Consider the following 14,589-nt stretch of genomic DNA (forward strand, 5'->3'; position numbering starts at 1 on the left):
AAACCTCCAAAATTTCAGGCATTCAAATAATGCGATATCGCAAACATTGTATTTCAATTTTGATAAAAATCATATATTTTTATATTACTATATTAGTAGATATATATTGATCATTTCAGATCAGAAATCTTCTCAATTTTTTAGCAACGTATATGATCTTTATTATGTTAATATCAATAATTTGCATTTTTTGAAGTTATACAAATTGAAAAGTGAGATTACTTTTACCTCAATTCATTTCGATGTCAAAGTTCGGAATGAACATACCTGGCTTCAGCATGAATTTCGCAGCCACAGGCGGCAGTGACTCTGATTCTGATAAGAAGAGCAAGAAAAAAGATAAAAAAGAGAAGAAGGAAAGCAAAAATGAAGAAGGCGGATCTTTCAACTTCTCATTCGGAGCATTCGGCTCTAGCTCGGACACAAAGGAGAAGAAGAAGGACAAGGATAAAGATAAGAAAAACGACGCCATTGGAGCAAACTTTTCATTTAATATCAACGCAACGGCACCACCTGAAGAACCTAAGCCAAAGAAGGAGAAGAAACCAGGGCCAGCTCCAACAGCTCAGATAATTGTACAACCTCCACAACCCCAGGTTGCTGTTAATGTTCAGCCACCACAACCACAAGTTGTAGTTAATGTACAAACCCAGCAGTTGCCACCAAGAATGAACCCATCAAACAAAGTGCTCAGCCAGGATGTCGTAAATCTCGTTTTACATCAGCAGGAAGTCCTCTACAAACTTGTTTACATTCAAGAAGTCATCATGGATCAGCTCGGCATCATCCCAGACTGGAGAATTGTTCCAAACTCCACAATCAACGTTACCCCAGCCACACCAGTTAATCCAGTCGTTCCAGTTGTCCCATCTGGCTCATTTACCATCGATATGAGCACAGCTAACGTCGAAGTCAAGGAGAAGAAGGACAAGAAAGAAAAGAAGGAGAAGAAAGAGAAGAAACGCAAAGGCTGGACACCACCTGTTACAAACTGCAAGCACAATTTCTTCATGCACCAGTGCAAGAAGTGCGGAATGAAGGAATGCGACGCAATTGGCTGCCAAAACTTTGTTTGCGGTAAATGCACCGTTTGTGGTAAGAAAGAATGCGACTTTTACGGAGAATGCAGGAATTTCATTTGTGGAAAGTGCAAAGGATGTGGTCGTCCTCAATGCGAAGTTACTGGTGAACATCACATTATTTGTGGTGAATGCACATATTGCGGTAAGAGATTTTAATAACAACATAAAGTAAAAATACATTCTAGTCATTGCATGTTGATTTTACCAAAAAAGAAAACCGAAATTTAAAATAATTTTACCTAATTTTTTCTAATCATATCCGAAATCAAGGTTGACAATACTTATAATACATAAACCAAGCTTCCATAAGAATATGATTCGTTTATTTCTGATAGGTTCATATTTCGGATCTTAAATTAAGTAATATGATAGCATTTTGTGCTTAATGCAAATAAACTATAAAATGTTTGTTTGGTTCTCAATGGAAATTTGTTGAAAAACTATGAAAATTAAAATCTATAATTTTATACTCTAATTAAGAACAAAAGTATATAATGGAAGGAGGTATTTTGGATAGTTTGTCTGCTTTACTGCTTCCACAAGATGAAGTCCTGCTTTTACAAAAAGATTTAGGTAAACTTTATATGAACGTAAAAGACTGTTGTCATTTGTATCTACTTCGAATGTTTCTAAACCAGCTTTGACATCGCGATCACAAATATTATCTTTGATAATTATCAAGCCATTTGGAAGGAGATGTTGTTTGCATCTCTGTAGGAACTTAATGCAATCTTCGTCTGTAAGATACATGATTGACCATTGACACCAAAAAACGTCATAATTATCTTCAGGAATCCAGTCTTGAATGCCAACAGGGTATTTTCTGCATGGAAATCCATCAAATTTTTGTTCTGCAACATCTAAAAATGAAGCAACTGGATCTATTAAGTCAATGTGTTTAAAATAGTCCATTAAACATAAGTATGAAACGCGTCCAATACCTGAACCGCAATCAGCAGCCTTTGTATTTCCTAACTTCTTCTTTTTCTGATATTTTTCTATTAAATCACGACTTTCATAAATATCAGAGCCTGAAACTTGAATATATCCATCAAGCATTCCCGAATCTGTTTTATCTTGGTTCTCCCAAAATCCTTTGCTTATCTTATACCATTCCTCTTTGTTTCCTTTATAGGTAATATCAGGGTTGAGATTTTCACTCATCAAATCTGGTCCTTGTATTCAAAATATAAGATACACATCAGTATTAGACAAAAATATTTTAATAATTGAAGCTCAAACAGTAAAAATGAATGGGGCAAAATTATTAATTAAGGATTTAATAATGAAAATACTCATTCTATAAATTAACCATTACGTTAATATCTGATTTTCATGTATTGAACCATATTAGCTCTACTAATCCAATTTGATATGATATTTTTGATCTAATATAGTAATATTAAATAGCAAAACCCTTTTTAAGAAAGAGATTGAGTTAAGTAATGATTGATAAATAATAATAGAAACAAATAAAAAAATAATAAAATATAATTTTAAAGAATAATCCGATTTTAATGACAGTAATAACAGAATATGAATTTAATAAATACTAACAATAAGAGAACCATTATAAAAATACAAATAAAATATTTTGCATTAAAATGTAATTAAATTAACTTCCTGGATTCTCAAACAACATTGGCTTACTAGGGTGCTTCAGTTCTGCTTGTTTTTCTGGTGGAATAATCGAACTTTCCGGAACTGTATATTTTCTATGTTGAGTCTCTTCTTCGGCGATGAAATTTTCTTTCTGAAGGTTGTTCTTTAAATCTGTGTCAAGAGCTGAGAAATCTTGTTGAATATGCTTTAACATATCTTCGTATGTTTTCTTTCTGTGATAAAGAAGAGGCAAATCAAGCCACTTGGCAACAACACCAAGTCCTTGATTTGTAGTCATGCTTGTATGAACATGTTGGAAACGATCAGATAATTCTGCTAATTCTTTTGGTATTCCAATGCTTTTGAGGTGTTCATCTGCAAAATTGCAGCATATAATCATTGGTGTTTCAGGAGGAGCTTCATTGATAACAGTGACTGCATATTTTATTGATTGCGGATTTTTAGGATTGTAAAGTATAACAATTCCATCGGCTCTCGAATAAGTATCAACTGTAGTTGCATCTGGTAGTTCTTGGTCTTGAGAAACGTCGAGGTAACGAATGGCTTTATCAACGACGTCCCAAATAGTAATTTGTATAGTTTCTCCTTCGCAGGTAACAGGATTCCACATAACATCTGTAGCGGTCATAACAGGAGTTTGCGAATAATCAGGATAAAGCTTTTTAGCTTGAATTTTAGTAATTAAAGCTGTTTTTCCTGTTTTCCTACTCCCTCTCACAGAGAGTGTGATGTGATCTGTGATTTTATTACCGTTGCTTTGACCGTTTGTTGCAGGTGCGTATGATCCATTTGCTCCCATTTGAAAAAATTTAATTCAGAAAATTAGGTAAAATTTTTTTGGCCGATCGTTTCGCCGATAATTTTATTTTCCGCTGCCATCGTTTGATTTGAAAACGCATCTCTTGAAAAAGGAGGAAGTATTGTATTTAGAAATTTCATCGGATTTCAATTGAAAAATATTGTTGATTCCCATCAAATCATATTTTACTTTTATAGTGTCTATCTGGTAGAAATTAAAATCTATCGAAATTGAAATAGCAAATTTCTGACAAATTCATTAGGAAAATGGACTCATTATTGAATTTTGCCATATGGCAGCCAATGAAATTATTATTGGTGACTGTGGAAATATATCACAAACTGTAGAAATATCCTAATTATCTGGGAGTCTGATATCAATTATATTCTGCTCAAGAGCAATATTTTGCTTGTACGGCATGGGCATAAATGAAACTTTGTTATGCTCGATTATTAGAATACAAATATGGTATAACTTCATTTCGATCTTCGCTTCTATGTTTAAATATCAAATATTGTAGTATTATAATTATAAGGGTACTCTAACGCCTATCTGTCTTGAAACTTCAATGGAAATTAGTCTTAATCAATAGAATTAAAGACTGTGCCATGCGAACTTAAGTGCATATTTAAAAAATTAAAAAATATATAAATAAGAATTAACACTATTTTATTAAAATGGCAAAAATCTAAGACATTTTTACATTGTTTTGACGTCTGAAGCGCCAGAAGATGATTCGAGCTTGTTCTGTAAGAGAATGTTAGAGTGTTTCTTGATGATGTGATCTATTAATGTTTGTTGCATTGAAATAATAATATCTACAATTGCAGTAACCCAACGGCTGATTCTAAGTGGTAACTGATGATCAACATTGAATGCATACCATATTCTAAATATGCTTGCAGCGACAGAAAGAGCAGCAGTTGAAATAAAGATTATATTGATCATTTTGCCGAATTGGTTCTTAAATTGGTAGATAAGAGATGTAAGCATCGGAATTGTGATAAAAACTAAAAGAGCAGATAAGCTCATTAACTGGAAAATAACGTAAAAGACTTGTGAAACGATTTTATATGTCTTTTCCTTGCCAGGCTTTGGGTTCTTGATTGCATGAGAGTTGCCATTGAATACTGTAGAGAGTATGAGGACAATTGTGCAAAGTGAGAAGTATGAAAGGGAAATAATTCTGAAGTATGGTCTCTTAATCTTGTTCTTGACGGTACAAAGTGTCGAGAAGTTTCTGAATGATTGGGAAAGCATAATTAAAGCAATGATAAAACATACGTTAGATCCGAATTCGAGCCAGCAAAATAGGTTGTTGTTCATTACATTGTTATCCAATTGAATGGAGAACATAACAAGTTTCATTATAATCATTAAAAACATGAAATATCTAAAGAATGAACGGCTCCAATATTTAAATGTGGAGATCTTTCCTTTTTCGAGGAATGTATTGATAGCACGGAAAAAGAAGACACCGCAAGTAAAGCAGAGGAATAATATTAAGTACGGATCGTTGTTAAAATCCTCTGTTAAAATCAGAACAAGATCGCCCATTGAAAATATTTCATCTGACGTGACAGATCAAAAAAGAAATACTCAAAACATGATAAAAAAGATATATTTCGGAAAACGATTTTGCTCTCCAAAAATTGAATACAACGATGAATATGTCGATAACCTTGTGTAGAATAATGATTCTGCAAAGAAAAATTGCAGTATGTCTCGGTTTATATTTCATTGGCAGTAGAAAATATGAGATTCTCTCTAGTTTTGTTGTGAACAAATTAAAAAGTGAAGAAAAGTGATAACAAACATATTCTTTATTGAAACCCAGTAGCCCCTACAAGGAAGTACTGGTATAATTATTGAGGAAATCGAAATTGAATCTTAAAAATAATTCAAAATTTCTGTATTCTTAGATATATGAGCGTCCAACGATCCAGACATCGAAAGGTTTTCCAATATTGGTTATGCCTTCCTCTGATTGGATCATAAACTGAAGAGTAATTTTGTATGGAATTTTTGAATTGACAACTTGCATCTTATAAGAGCCTTTGAACAATGTTCCGTTTCCTTCAAGCTCAAGGGGATCGAAAGCAGCTGAAGATTTAACCAAAAGCTTGTTTTCAATCGGATGATTAAGTTTTGCTTGGATAGGAAGGAAGAAAGCAAGTCTATCGTATACCAAAGCCGTACTTGGAGTATTTTCTTCTGGAAGAATTAAGCTTACGGAGATTTTATTGACAATTGTTTGGCCATCATCTGTTTTTACGATTTGGAAGTAATTATCTTTACCAGAGCCAGTTACATAATCAACAGCATCGGCCAAACCCGTGCATTCTTGGTAAAAGTAGTTTGCATTTCCAGAATTATCTTTGATATAATCCGAAAGTTCGTCCAAATTGACTGGTCTGTTTTCTTCTACAACGGATACGTCGGAGCATCCTTCTATGATGGCTTCTATTGTCTCTTCATGCTGGGCAATCGATTCAGGAAGTGGAAAACATTGAACTTTTCTTGCAGCAAAAAGTGCGGCCAGAGGTATGACGGTTGTCATTGAATACAAGTCAAGTTCATCTGGAATGATTTTGAGGATCTTTAAAACGGCCAAATGGAAGAAGAACCAATTATTTGCGCCAAATGAACGAGCTGATTGAATATATAATGGTCTATCATGTCTGTAATGTGATGCTGCTAAGGCAATACCTGAAATCATAAGTTCAACTTGTTGAATATCTTCAACAAGAAGATATTTGATTAAAAGTAAGCTTTCGTGACGATTTTCTTCAATAGGATCATCAAGCATAGCGATAACCATACGGATTTGTGCTTTTTCAATTGTAAATTTAGTATTGTTTCGTGATGTAATTTTTCTAAGGCTGTGAACTGCAGCTGCACGAACAAGATTAGAGTTATCGTTAAGCATTTGAGCTGCTGTTTTCATAATTACGCTTGATAGTTCTTGATCTTGGTCAAATTCTGAGTTTGATAAAGCTTGTGTTGCAGATACACGAACTAGAGGCAATCTATCGGTCAAAAGGGTATCAAAAATGCCAAAATATGGATATGTATTAAATTTAAACGCTGTGAATGTTGTTTCTGGTTTAATAATTAAATTTGAAATATATTCTTTTGGAATTGATATATCATCCATGAAAACTTGAACTGCATGAAGTCGTACTACATCAATATCTTCTCTGCAAAGCTTGAAAAGAGAAAAAATTATTGTTTTCTTTGTAGCATCGTCAGCTGTTGGATATTTTGCTTTGATTGTATCAATAAACTCTATTTTTGCATTAATGTTATTGGAATTCATAACCATTTTCTCTACATCTGCAAATTTTAAGTTTGATCCTGTATACATGAGAAAATTAGTAGGATTTTTGACATGTAAAGTATAATTTATGACAAAATCGTTCGGTTTATGAAATTTATAGGGTTTGTCATTTTTAGATTTCTAATCATGGATGAACAATTACCAAACCCATTTGATCCGTCATCATATAAAATTGATGACGAGATTCTTGTAGGGATGACTCATGAGCTTGAAAAACAGCCAGAAGAAAACAAACCGAATTTTCCTTCATTTTGGCCTCTTGTCTACCACAATATAAATACCGAAATTCAGCAAGGATTTTCATTTTTAGTCAGAATGACTTATTTTACTGCCGTTTCAATCACATATTGCTTTTTTTGGACATTATTAGGTTCAATTTTCAACTTTCAAATCAAAGATAATAAATCATCTTTAGGGCAAGATATTATAATGTCTCTTTCTTATTGTGTTATATTCCCAGCCGCGTTATTTTACATACAATATTATCCTTTATATGTAAACCTAAGAGACGGAAAATCTATAGGTGGATGTATACTAGCGCAGTTATTCGTTGTATTCTTCGCTGGAGTTACGTTCACAGGATTCAGAGGAACGGGTTTTATTGGCATTCAATATACACTTAGTGCTTTTGCAAATGGATCTCTTATCAATAGGATTGTTGGTGTAGTTATTACAGTTTGGGAAATTTTCAACTTCATTTTAGAAATAATTATTTTAATTCATATGAATGAAATCGAAGACAGTCAAGGTTCTTTGAAGAAGCACAACCAGGAGTTCGAACCGTGAAGTATTATACTAGATCATTGATCAAATGGAAAATATTATTTTTATGTTTGTATTTGTTCAATTTATATAAATAGTTTGTTTCTATCCACTGAACATAATTTTATTACAACAGAAGATTATTGAATTCAAATTCATAAAATAATATTTAGATAAAGAATGTATTTCAGATTGTTTTTCTACTGCATTTACAAACTTTAGTATTAGTATTAATCGAGAGTAGCAATTAGATAAAAAATTGTTAGTAAAAAAAAATCAAACTCGCGAATTCTTGGATTATATGTGACCACTGTTACCTAGCGCAACAAAATCACCAAGTATAAAAAGCCACACCTTCTTTTGTAGGGTCGTTGTAAAAGCATTGGCCACGAAGCCTCTACCCGGGAACGCCCATTGGCTGTCAAAACCGCAACGCCTAGAAAAGTGTCTGAAAAGGTACAACAGAGATCATTTTAGGACTGAAATGTCTCACTGTCAAATAGTACTTTTGACTCACGATTGAACAACTCACATCAGGTTGTAATATCTAATGTTGCAGAATTTAATAAATGTTATTTGTGTGATTGCCTATAACAATTCATCTGTTAACTTAGAAGTCCATAATAATACTCAAATTGTTATTGTAAGCCCTTATGCAAAAATCCAAAATTTGAGATCAATGAATAATATAGCAATAAGTGAGCCCACCTACTGGAAACTGCTTGATATATTTATTATATACCTTTAGCTTGTTATTTTTTAGCTATTACAAATATCAGAAACAATTCATTGTGATTATCCTGTGAATGAGTATGAAGTAAAAGCAATCGGTTTTTTAATCTCCATATATAGTTAAACTCATAATCAAATAGATCCATTTGCTAAAAAAATTAACTTCGATGAGATGATAGGTTTTATAGTATCAATATCTGTTCATCATAAACTTTTCATTAAGTACATCTCAATTTTATGTTGTTTGAAGGTGCAGCATAAAATGTGGAATGCAGAGAGCAGGACGATAAATGTCGTTAGAATTTTTAAACTGACATATTGAATGCCTCTATTTGGCGGTGATCCACGTCTACTTGCTATAGAGGTTATTCTCCAGTTTAATAGATGGTATGATGTTTTATGTGTGCCAATCCTTATTTTCCATCAAATGAACATGCTTTCATATATGGACGGAACCGTTGTTGGATTTATACAAATATTCTTCGAAGTAGCTAGAGTTTTGTTTATATCAAGTTATAAGAAAGCAAATATTCCAAATTTCATTCTCTTTCTTATTATCACGTTACCATTCGTTCTTGCCTTCGACTTTGTTTGGATGTTTGCGATAAAACGTGTAGGTCCACTTATTCAATCAATACTTATCGGTTATATTATTCAGCATTTACTTGAAATTATATTAGGTTTAGCCTTCTCATATAAATTTCACAAATATCAAAACGGATTTTATCAATTCTCGCGCGTACGACTTGCTATTAACGATAATCTTAACGATGATAAGCAATCTGAAAAAACATAGATTTGGAATTATTCATAATAATTCTAATAGAATCTCTATAATTGTTTAGTTAGCATTGTTTGTGTTGAATTTTATTTACTATCTGTATGTTTTAATTAAAAACCTGTATTTTATTTCATATTGATTTTTTTCAAAACGGTAGAGAGCGATCCATGTAGATATAACATAAGACAAATGGTGGCTGATGCGTTTTGCATATATTTGAATTCAAAATACAAAATTTTCAATTTATTATTCTTGAATTTTACATCGATAAGAAAAAATATAACGTTATAAACAAATCTATTTAATATATCAAACAAAAGAATGTTCAGATGGGCGATAATGTTCAAATAATTGGACAAGATCGTGACATTCAGGAATGGATTTGGCAATACTGATAGCTTCTGCCGGATTGAATTGAAGCATTTTAATTGTCAGTGTTCTAGGATCTGTATCTCTTGCAAATTCTGTTAAATCAATATTTGCATTTGCTCTCAATATTTGCACGATAGCATAATGTTCTAAGTAAATGATGTTTTCGGATATTGACTTATATATTTCGACTGGAAAGATGTAAGCAAGAATTGAAAGTAATTTGTACGCTGTTTGAGATTTCGCTTCCACAACGAAATCAGAAAACGCTTTAATGAGTTTTTCAACTTCATTTTTTGATGTTTCATTAATAGGCCAATATAAAGGGAAAACTTCAATCAAAGAAGAAACTTCACGTTCGCAAAATCTCTTTTTCGGATCAAAGTTCAAGTTTGTTGCTTGATTATATAATTCTGGGATTAAGAAGTTCCAAACAGGCTGATCTTCTTTAATTGATTTTGTCAAGATTTCAAATCTATGAGAGATAATTTTTGCTAAAGCATGGAAAATCCATCCTTTTACAGAAATTTTAGATGTAATTAACGCAAATTTGTTAACAAATTGTTGATCTAACATGCTCAAAAACAAGCATCTCGTTAAAATAGTCTGAGGTGGATATTTTCCCATATCAACAAACGAGTCAATAAAGTTAAGAGCATTTTTAATTGACGTAGGTTCGTAATCTAATCCGTAATCCATTAAAGATTTGAGAAATGCACTCTCTTCATCATCCATTAGGTGAGTAGTATGCTTAAACTCAACGAATGCTCTATCATAGCCTATCTTATCTAGGAAATAAAGACGCTGAAGAAAGGGATTCGACGTTTTTGAATAGTTGTAAACAGAATAAAATATAATTTTTCTGAGATTGAATGAAGATTATCTTATTTGCCGGGAAATATGCTCATTCATTTGAAATGAAGGCAGGCTCGACGGTAAGTGATCTTGTTTCTCTCATTTTAGAAAGGAAAATCTATTACAATAAGTTCGAATTTTCAATTTTTACATATGAGAGGAAGATTCACGAGCAAGAGTGGTTTTCTTTCATGCTCACAGATGATATGATACTTTACGCTGGTCCAAACGAAATAGATTACATTGATTTAGTCGTATTCACAATAGAAGGCAAGAAAATCATGCTAGAAGTAAAGACAAATAATACATTCGGTGAAATACAGGCTGAAATTGAGAAAAGGCATAATATCGATTTTACAAATTCCATTATAATTTATAATTCCAAAATTATGGAAAGTAACACATTCTTGAATAGTGAATTAAGATCTCCATTTCCAACATTATTCATTGCATCAAATAATCGTGCTGATGAATATGTTATGTGCTACATTCAATTCGGAAATTCATTATTGATGGAGGTTGACGCCCCACCGAAGTTCCAAATTAAATACATCAAATCAGAGATTCAGAAATACTACCGTATTAACAAATCCCAAGTTAAAATTTACAATAAAGATGTTTTATGCCGCAATGAAGACCAGATATCGCAATTTGCAGATGGAAAACATGTTGTTGTCTTCAGTTCAAGACTATCCGGCCAATTAGATGTTGATGGAAAGTTCCAGGGAATGGCCAAAAAATTTATTTTCGATTCTGAATTAGAGTTTGGACAAATTACTACGGAACTGCAACAAGCTATCACTGCGGATGCCGACAAAACTATTTACTACCACGGAGACAAACTTTTAGATTCAACCTTAATCTGGTCTCTTTACGATATCCACCCAAAGTTCACCATTGGCGATCCGATTGACGAGCAGTACGCCAAAATGGTCAAAGAGAAGTATGAACCAATGGTTGCTTCTGGAGATCCTTCTGCTTGCTACGCGTACGGCATGATTCTCTTGTACGGCATCATGGTTCAAAAGGATATTGGTGAGGGCCTCAGATACCTCACTCAGGCCATCGAAAAAAGGCATATGCAGGCTTGTATCGCTTATCTCAAATTATTAAAGGAAGGAATCATACCGAACAGTCCAGAAATAAGCGAAGAAAAAGTCATACAAGTTGCCGCAGATGCAAATGATAGATCTGCTATGTATTTATACGGTAAATTACTCGAAAGTCAAAACCGTATCGTCGAAGCCGAAAAATATTTCAAACAATCATCGGATGCCGGTTATATTCTCTCAAAAACCCACCTTGGCCGTCTCGGAATCAAAGGTGCGAGAACAATTTCGATTGAAGAAGGTTTCCTTATGCTAGACCAAGCCGCCAGAGCAGGCCATGCCTCAGCCATGAAGTCTCAAGCGAAACAGATGTCTCAAACAAGTCAATCTGAATCAGAAATTCTCATGGAGAGAGCTGCGAACGCTGGATCGAGTGGTGCAAGTCTCTGTATGGCTATATCCAAGTTGGAGGCCAACGATCCGGCGGCAGCCATGGAATTGATTGAAAAATCCGCCAAAATGGAAAATGTCAAAGGCATGAGATATTACGGTATCGCTCTTCATCGTGGAAAAATCACCAAAAAGAATTCCAAACTTGCTTACGAATATCTCAAAAAAGCTTCCGATCTTGGAGATATCCCCGCTCGGTACCACCTCTCGAAAGCACTTATCGAAGGTGACGGCATCGAGCCCAACGCCCAAGCAGCCTTTGCGTTGCTCAGTTCGATCTATATGATGTACATTCCCGCTGCAATTTTATTAACGAACATGAGGTTGAGGGGAATCGGCTGCGACAGGGATCCCGTTCAAGCCATGGAGATGGCCAGATACGCCATGAGCCGCGGTTCGTACAAAGCCATGCGAATTGTCGGCATGATGGAGAAAGACGGTATCGGCTGTCAAAAAGAAGCATACAAAGCCCAAGAGCACTTCAAAGAGGCCGCGCCTCATGACGTAATTGCTCTTTTCCAGTACGCCCTCATGCTCAAACTCTCAGCCAACGAAGGCACCAAAAACATGGTTATTAACATGTTAGAAGAGGCCTCCTCCAAAGGTCTCCCCGACGCCGACCAAGAACTCGCTCTCATGTTCATGAACGAAGACATTACGAAGTCGATTTACCACTTCAACGTTGCAGCACGTGCCGGATTGCCTCTTTCCATGTACAACTTAGCTCACATGTGGATCGGAATGGGCGAATGCACGCAAGCAGCGATAAACTACATGAGAGGCGCCGCTGACAAAGATGTTCCTTTGGCATGTTACGAATACGCGAAATTAATTGCAGAAGGAAAAGTAGAAAATGCCGGTGAAAACGAAGAAATTGTTTATCTTAGAAAAGCAACAGTTTTAGGCGTAAAAGATGCTGAAGTTGATTTAGGCATCATCTTCTACAAACAAGGAGATTTCCAACAAGCAGCTGATCATTTAAGAAGAGCTTATGATGCAGGTGTTTACAGAGGAATTTCTTTCTACGTTTTGAGTTTAGAAAGAATGAATTATCCATCGCACGAGATCTTGAGATGGGAAAGAATTGGTGCAGAACACAACGACATCATCTGTTTGCTGAGACTCGGAAACTACTCAATGGAAGAAAAGAAATTCGATGATGCCGCGAGTATCTTCATCAAAGCAATGGAACAAGGTTCTTATGAAGCCATTTACCAGTACGCAACAATGTTGGAAGGCGGAAAAGGCATCGAAAAGAACTTGGATTTGGCCGTGGAGTATCATAAGAGAGCTGTTGAAAACGGTGTTGTTGATTCTTTAGTTGCTTTGGGAAGAATTTTGTCAAGAAAGGATTACGCGAATAGAAATCCTATTGAAGCATTAAATTACTATAAAATGGCTGCCGACAAAGGAAACTACCATGCTGTTTACGGAATGGCAACTCTCCTTAGAGAAGGTGATGATGGAGTTCCTAAAGATGTCGACCAATCATATAAATTGTTCAGAGATTGTTACGAACACGAATATTGGTTGGCAGCTTATGATTTAGGTTTAATGACAGAAATAGGAGAAGGATGCGAGAAAAACGGATTCGGATCAATGCAGTACTTCAAGACAGGTATGGAACACAACGTTTTGAAGTGTTTAGCACCTTACGCGAGAAACAAATTCTTCGGAGTAAACTGCGACAAAGACATCGATATCGCCAAAAATATCATGCAGACAGGAATAAATCTGAGAGATCCTGACTCAACATTTTTGTACGGAGAAGTCCTTGCAGCTGAAGGAAACTTAGAAGCAGCAACTAACTATTATTTGATGGCTTCCGATTTCGGAAATATCGAAGCAATGAATGCTGCTGCAGTAATTTTGGCACAAAATGTTGAAACAGTCACAAAAGCTGCAGAATTATTCCAAAAAGCCGCTGATTTAGGAGACCCAATTGCTGCTTGTAACATTGGTATAATGCTTGCAAGTGGTAATGGAGTGTTAAGAGATTACACAAAGGCAATGAATTATCTACAAAGAGCTGTGAAAACAGGAAATGTTGAAGCAATGTATAACATCGCAGTTTTGATGGTGAAAATGAACAAAAATGGTTTGTACGATGCAGAAATAAGAGATTACTTCAAGAAGGCAGCTGACGGAGGAAACACACAAGCAATGTACAACCTTGGTATATTGCTGACTGAAAAGGAAACAAAGGACTACAAGACAGGAATGAGATACTTGAGAATGGCCGCAAACAAAGGAATAGAAAACGCTGCGTATAAATACAGTTACAATACTTTGACAAATTCTGAAGGAAGGAAAGATGATGAATTGGCAATGGAATACTGCAAACAAGCAGTTGCTGCAGGAAACTTCGACGCGTTGTGTTTGTACGGCGTAATGCTGTTGAATGGACGTGGAGCTCCTGCTTCTATCTCTGACGCTTTGCAGTGTTTCAGACTCGGTGTTGAAAGCGGACATTTGAATTCCATGTACAACTACGCAATGGTTCAGTTGAATTCTAACCCTGATGCAAAGACTTATCAGGAGTCTGTAGCTTTGTTGAAGAGAGCTGCTGAGTTAGGCTGCGAACATGCAGTTCATCAATGTGAAGTTTATCATCTTGACTGAATAAAAAAAATTAATGTTGATATTTAAATATGAAATTGTGAATTTGACTAACAAAACGCTTCGTTTGTGCGACAGTTTTATTAATTTGACTAACATTTTTATGTGGCTTGTATTTTTATTAATTG

General features: G+C 34.7%; 9 protein-coding genes across 9 annotated transcripts; 4 read left to right on the forward strand and 5 right to left on the reverse strand.

Moving 5' to 3' along the window:
- Positions 1–242: 242 nt before the first annotated feature.
- On the forward strand, positions 243–1,269 carry TVAGG3_0290390 (uncharacterized protein; the record flags this gene model as incomplete). Its single annotated transcript, XM_001580258.1, has 1 exon — positions 243–1,238. The coding sequence occupies one exon, from the start codon at positions 243–245 to the stop codon at positions 1,236–1,238; it is 996 nt and encodes a 331-aa protein (XP_001580308.1).
- A 271-nt stretch (positions 1,270–1,540) lies between these two features.
- Positions 1,541–2,262, reverse strand: TVAGG3_0290400 (O-methyltransferase protein; the record flags this gene model as incomplete). Its single annotated transcript, XM_001580259.1, has 1 exon — positions 1,554–2,246. The coding sequence occupies one exon, from the start codon at positions 2,244–2,246 to the stop codon at positions 1,554–1,556; it is 693 nt and encodes a 230-aa protein (XP_001580309.1).
- Positions 2,263–2,588: 326 nt separating this feature from the next.
- Positions 2,589–3,621, reverse strand: TVAGG3_0290410 (Ras GTPase-related family; the record flags this gene model as incomplete). Its single annotated transcript, XM_001580260.1, has 1 exon — positions 2,698–3,504. The coding sequence occupies one exon, from the start codon at positions 3,502–3,504 to the stop codon at positions 2,698–2,700; it is 807 nt and encodes a 268-aa protein (XP_001580310.1).
- A 523-nt stretch (positions 3,622–4,144) lies between these two features.
- Positions 4,145–5,061, reverse strand: TVAGG3_0290420 (uncharacterized protein; the record flags this gene model as incomplete). The annotated part of the gene is made up of 1 exon (XM_001580261.1): positions 4,204–5,061. The coding sequence occupies one exon, from the start codon at positions 5,059–5,061 to the stop codon at positions 4,204–4,206; it is 858 nt and encodes a 285-aa protein (XP_001580311.1).
- Positions 5,062–5,269: 208 nt separating this feature from the next.
- On the reverse strand, positions 5,270–6,879 carry TVAGG3_0290430 (uncharacterized protein; the record flags this gene model as incomplete). The annotated part of the gene is made up of 1 exon (XM_001580262.1): positions 5,423–6,871. One exon carries the CDS (start codon positions 6,869–6,871, stop codon positions 5,423–5,425), a length of 1,449 nt encoding a protein of 482 aa, XP_001580312.1.
- An 80-nt stretch (positions 6,880–6,959) lies between these two features.
- On the forward strand, positions 6,960–7,711 carry TVAGG3_0290440 (secretory carrier-associated membrane protein scamp family; the record flags this gene model as incomplete). The annotated part of the gene is made up of 1 exon (XM_001580263.1): positions 6,971–7,630. The coding sequence occupies one exon, from the start codon at positions 6,971–6,973 to the stop codon at positions 7,628–7,630; it is 660 nt and encodes a 219-aa protein (XP_001580313.1).
- A 946-nt stretch (positions 7,712–8,657) lies between these two features.
- Positions 8,658–9,241, forward strand: TVAGG3_0290450 (uncharacterized protein; the record flags this gene model as incomplete). Its single annotated transcript, XM_001580264.1, has 1 exon — positions 8,661–9,134. The coding sequence occupies one exon, from the start codon at positions 8,661–8,663 to the stop codon at positions 9,132–9,134; it is 474 nt and encodes a 157-aa protein (XP_001580314.1).
- A 187-nt stretch (positions 9,242–9,428) lies between these two features.
- On the reverse strand, positions 9,429–10,223 carry TVAGG3_0290460 (uncharacterized protein; the record flags this gene model as incomplete). The annotated part of the gene is made up of 1 exon (XM_001580265.1): positions 9,429–10,223. The coding sequence occupies one exon, from the start codon at positions 10,221–10,223 to the stop codon at positions 9,429–9,431; it is 795 nt and encodes a 264-aa protein (XP_001580315.1).
- A 127-nt stretch (positions 10,224–10,350) lies between these two features.
- Positions 10,351–14,471, forward strand: TVAGG3_0290470 (SEL-1-like protein family; the record flags this gene model as incomplete). Its single annotated transcript, XM_001580266.1, has 1 exon — positions 10,535–14,464. The coding sequence occupies one exon, from the start codon at positions 10,535–10,537 to the stop codon at positions 14,462–14,464; it is 3,930 nt and encodes a 1,309-aa protein (XP_001580316.1).
- Positions 14,472–14,589: the final 118 nt, after the last annotated feature.

Source organism: Trichomonas vaginalis, chromosome V, assembly GCF_026262505.1.
Source record: "Trichomonas vaginalis G3 chromosome V, whole genome shotgun sequence".
NCBI lineage: Eukaryota > Parabasalia > Trichomonadida > Trichomonadidae > Trichomonas > Trichomonas vaginalis.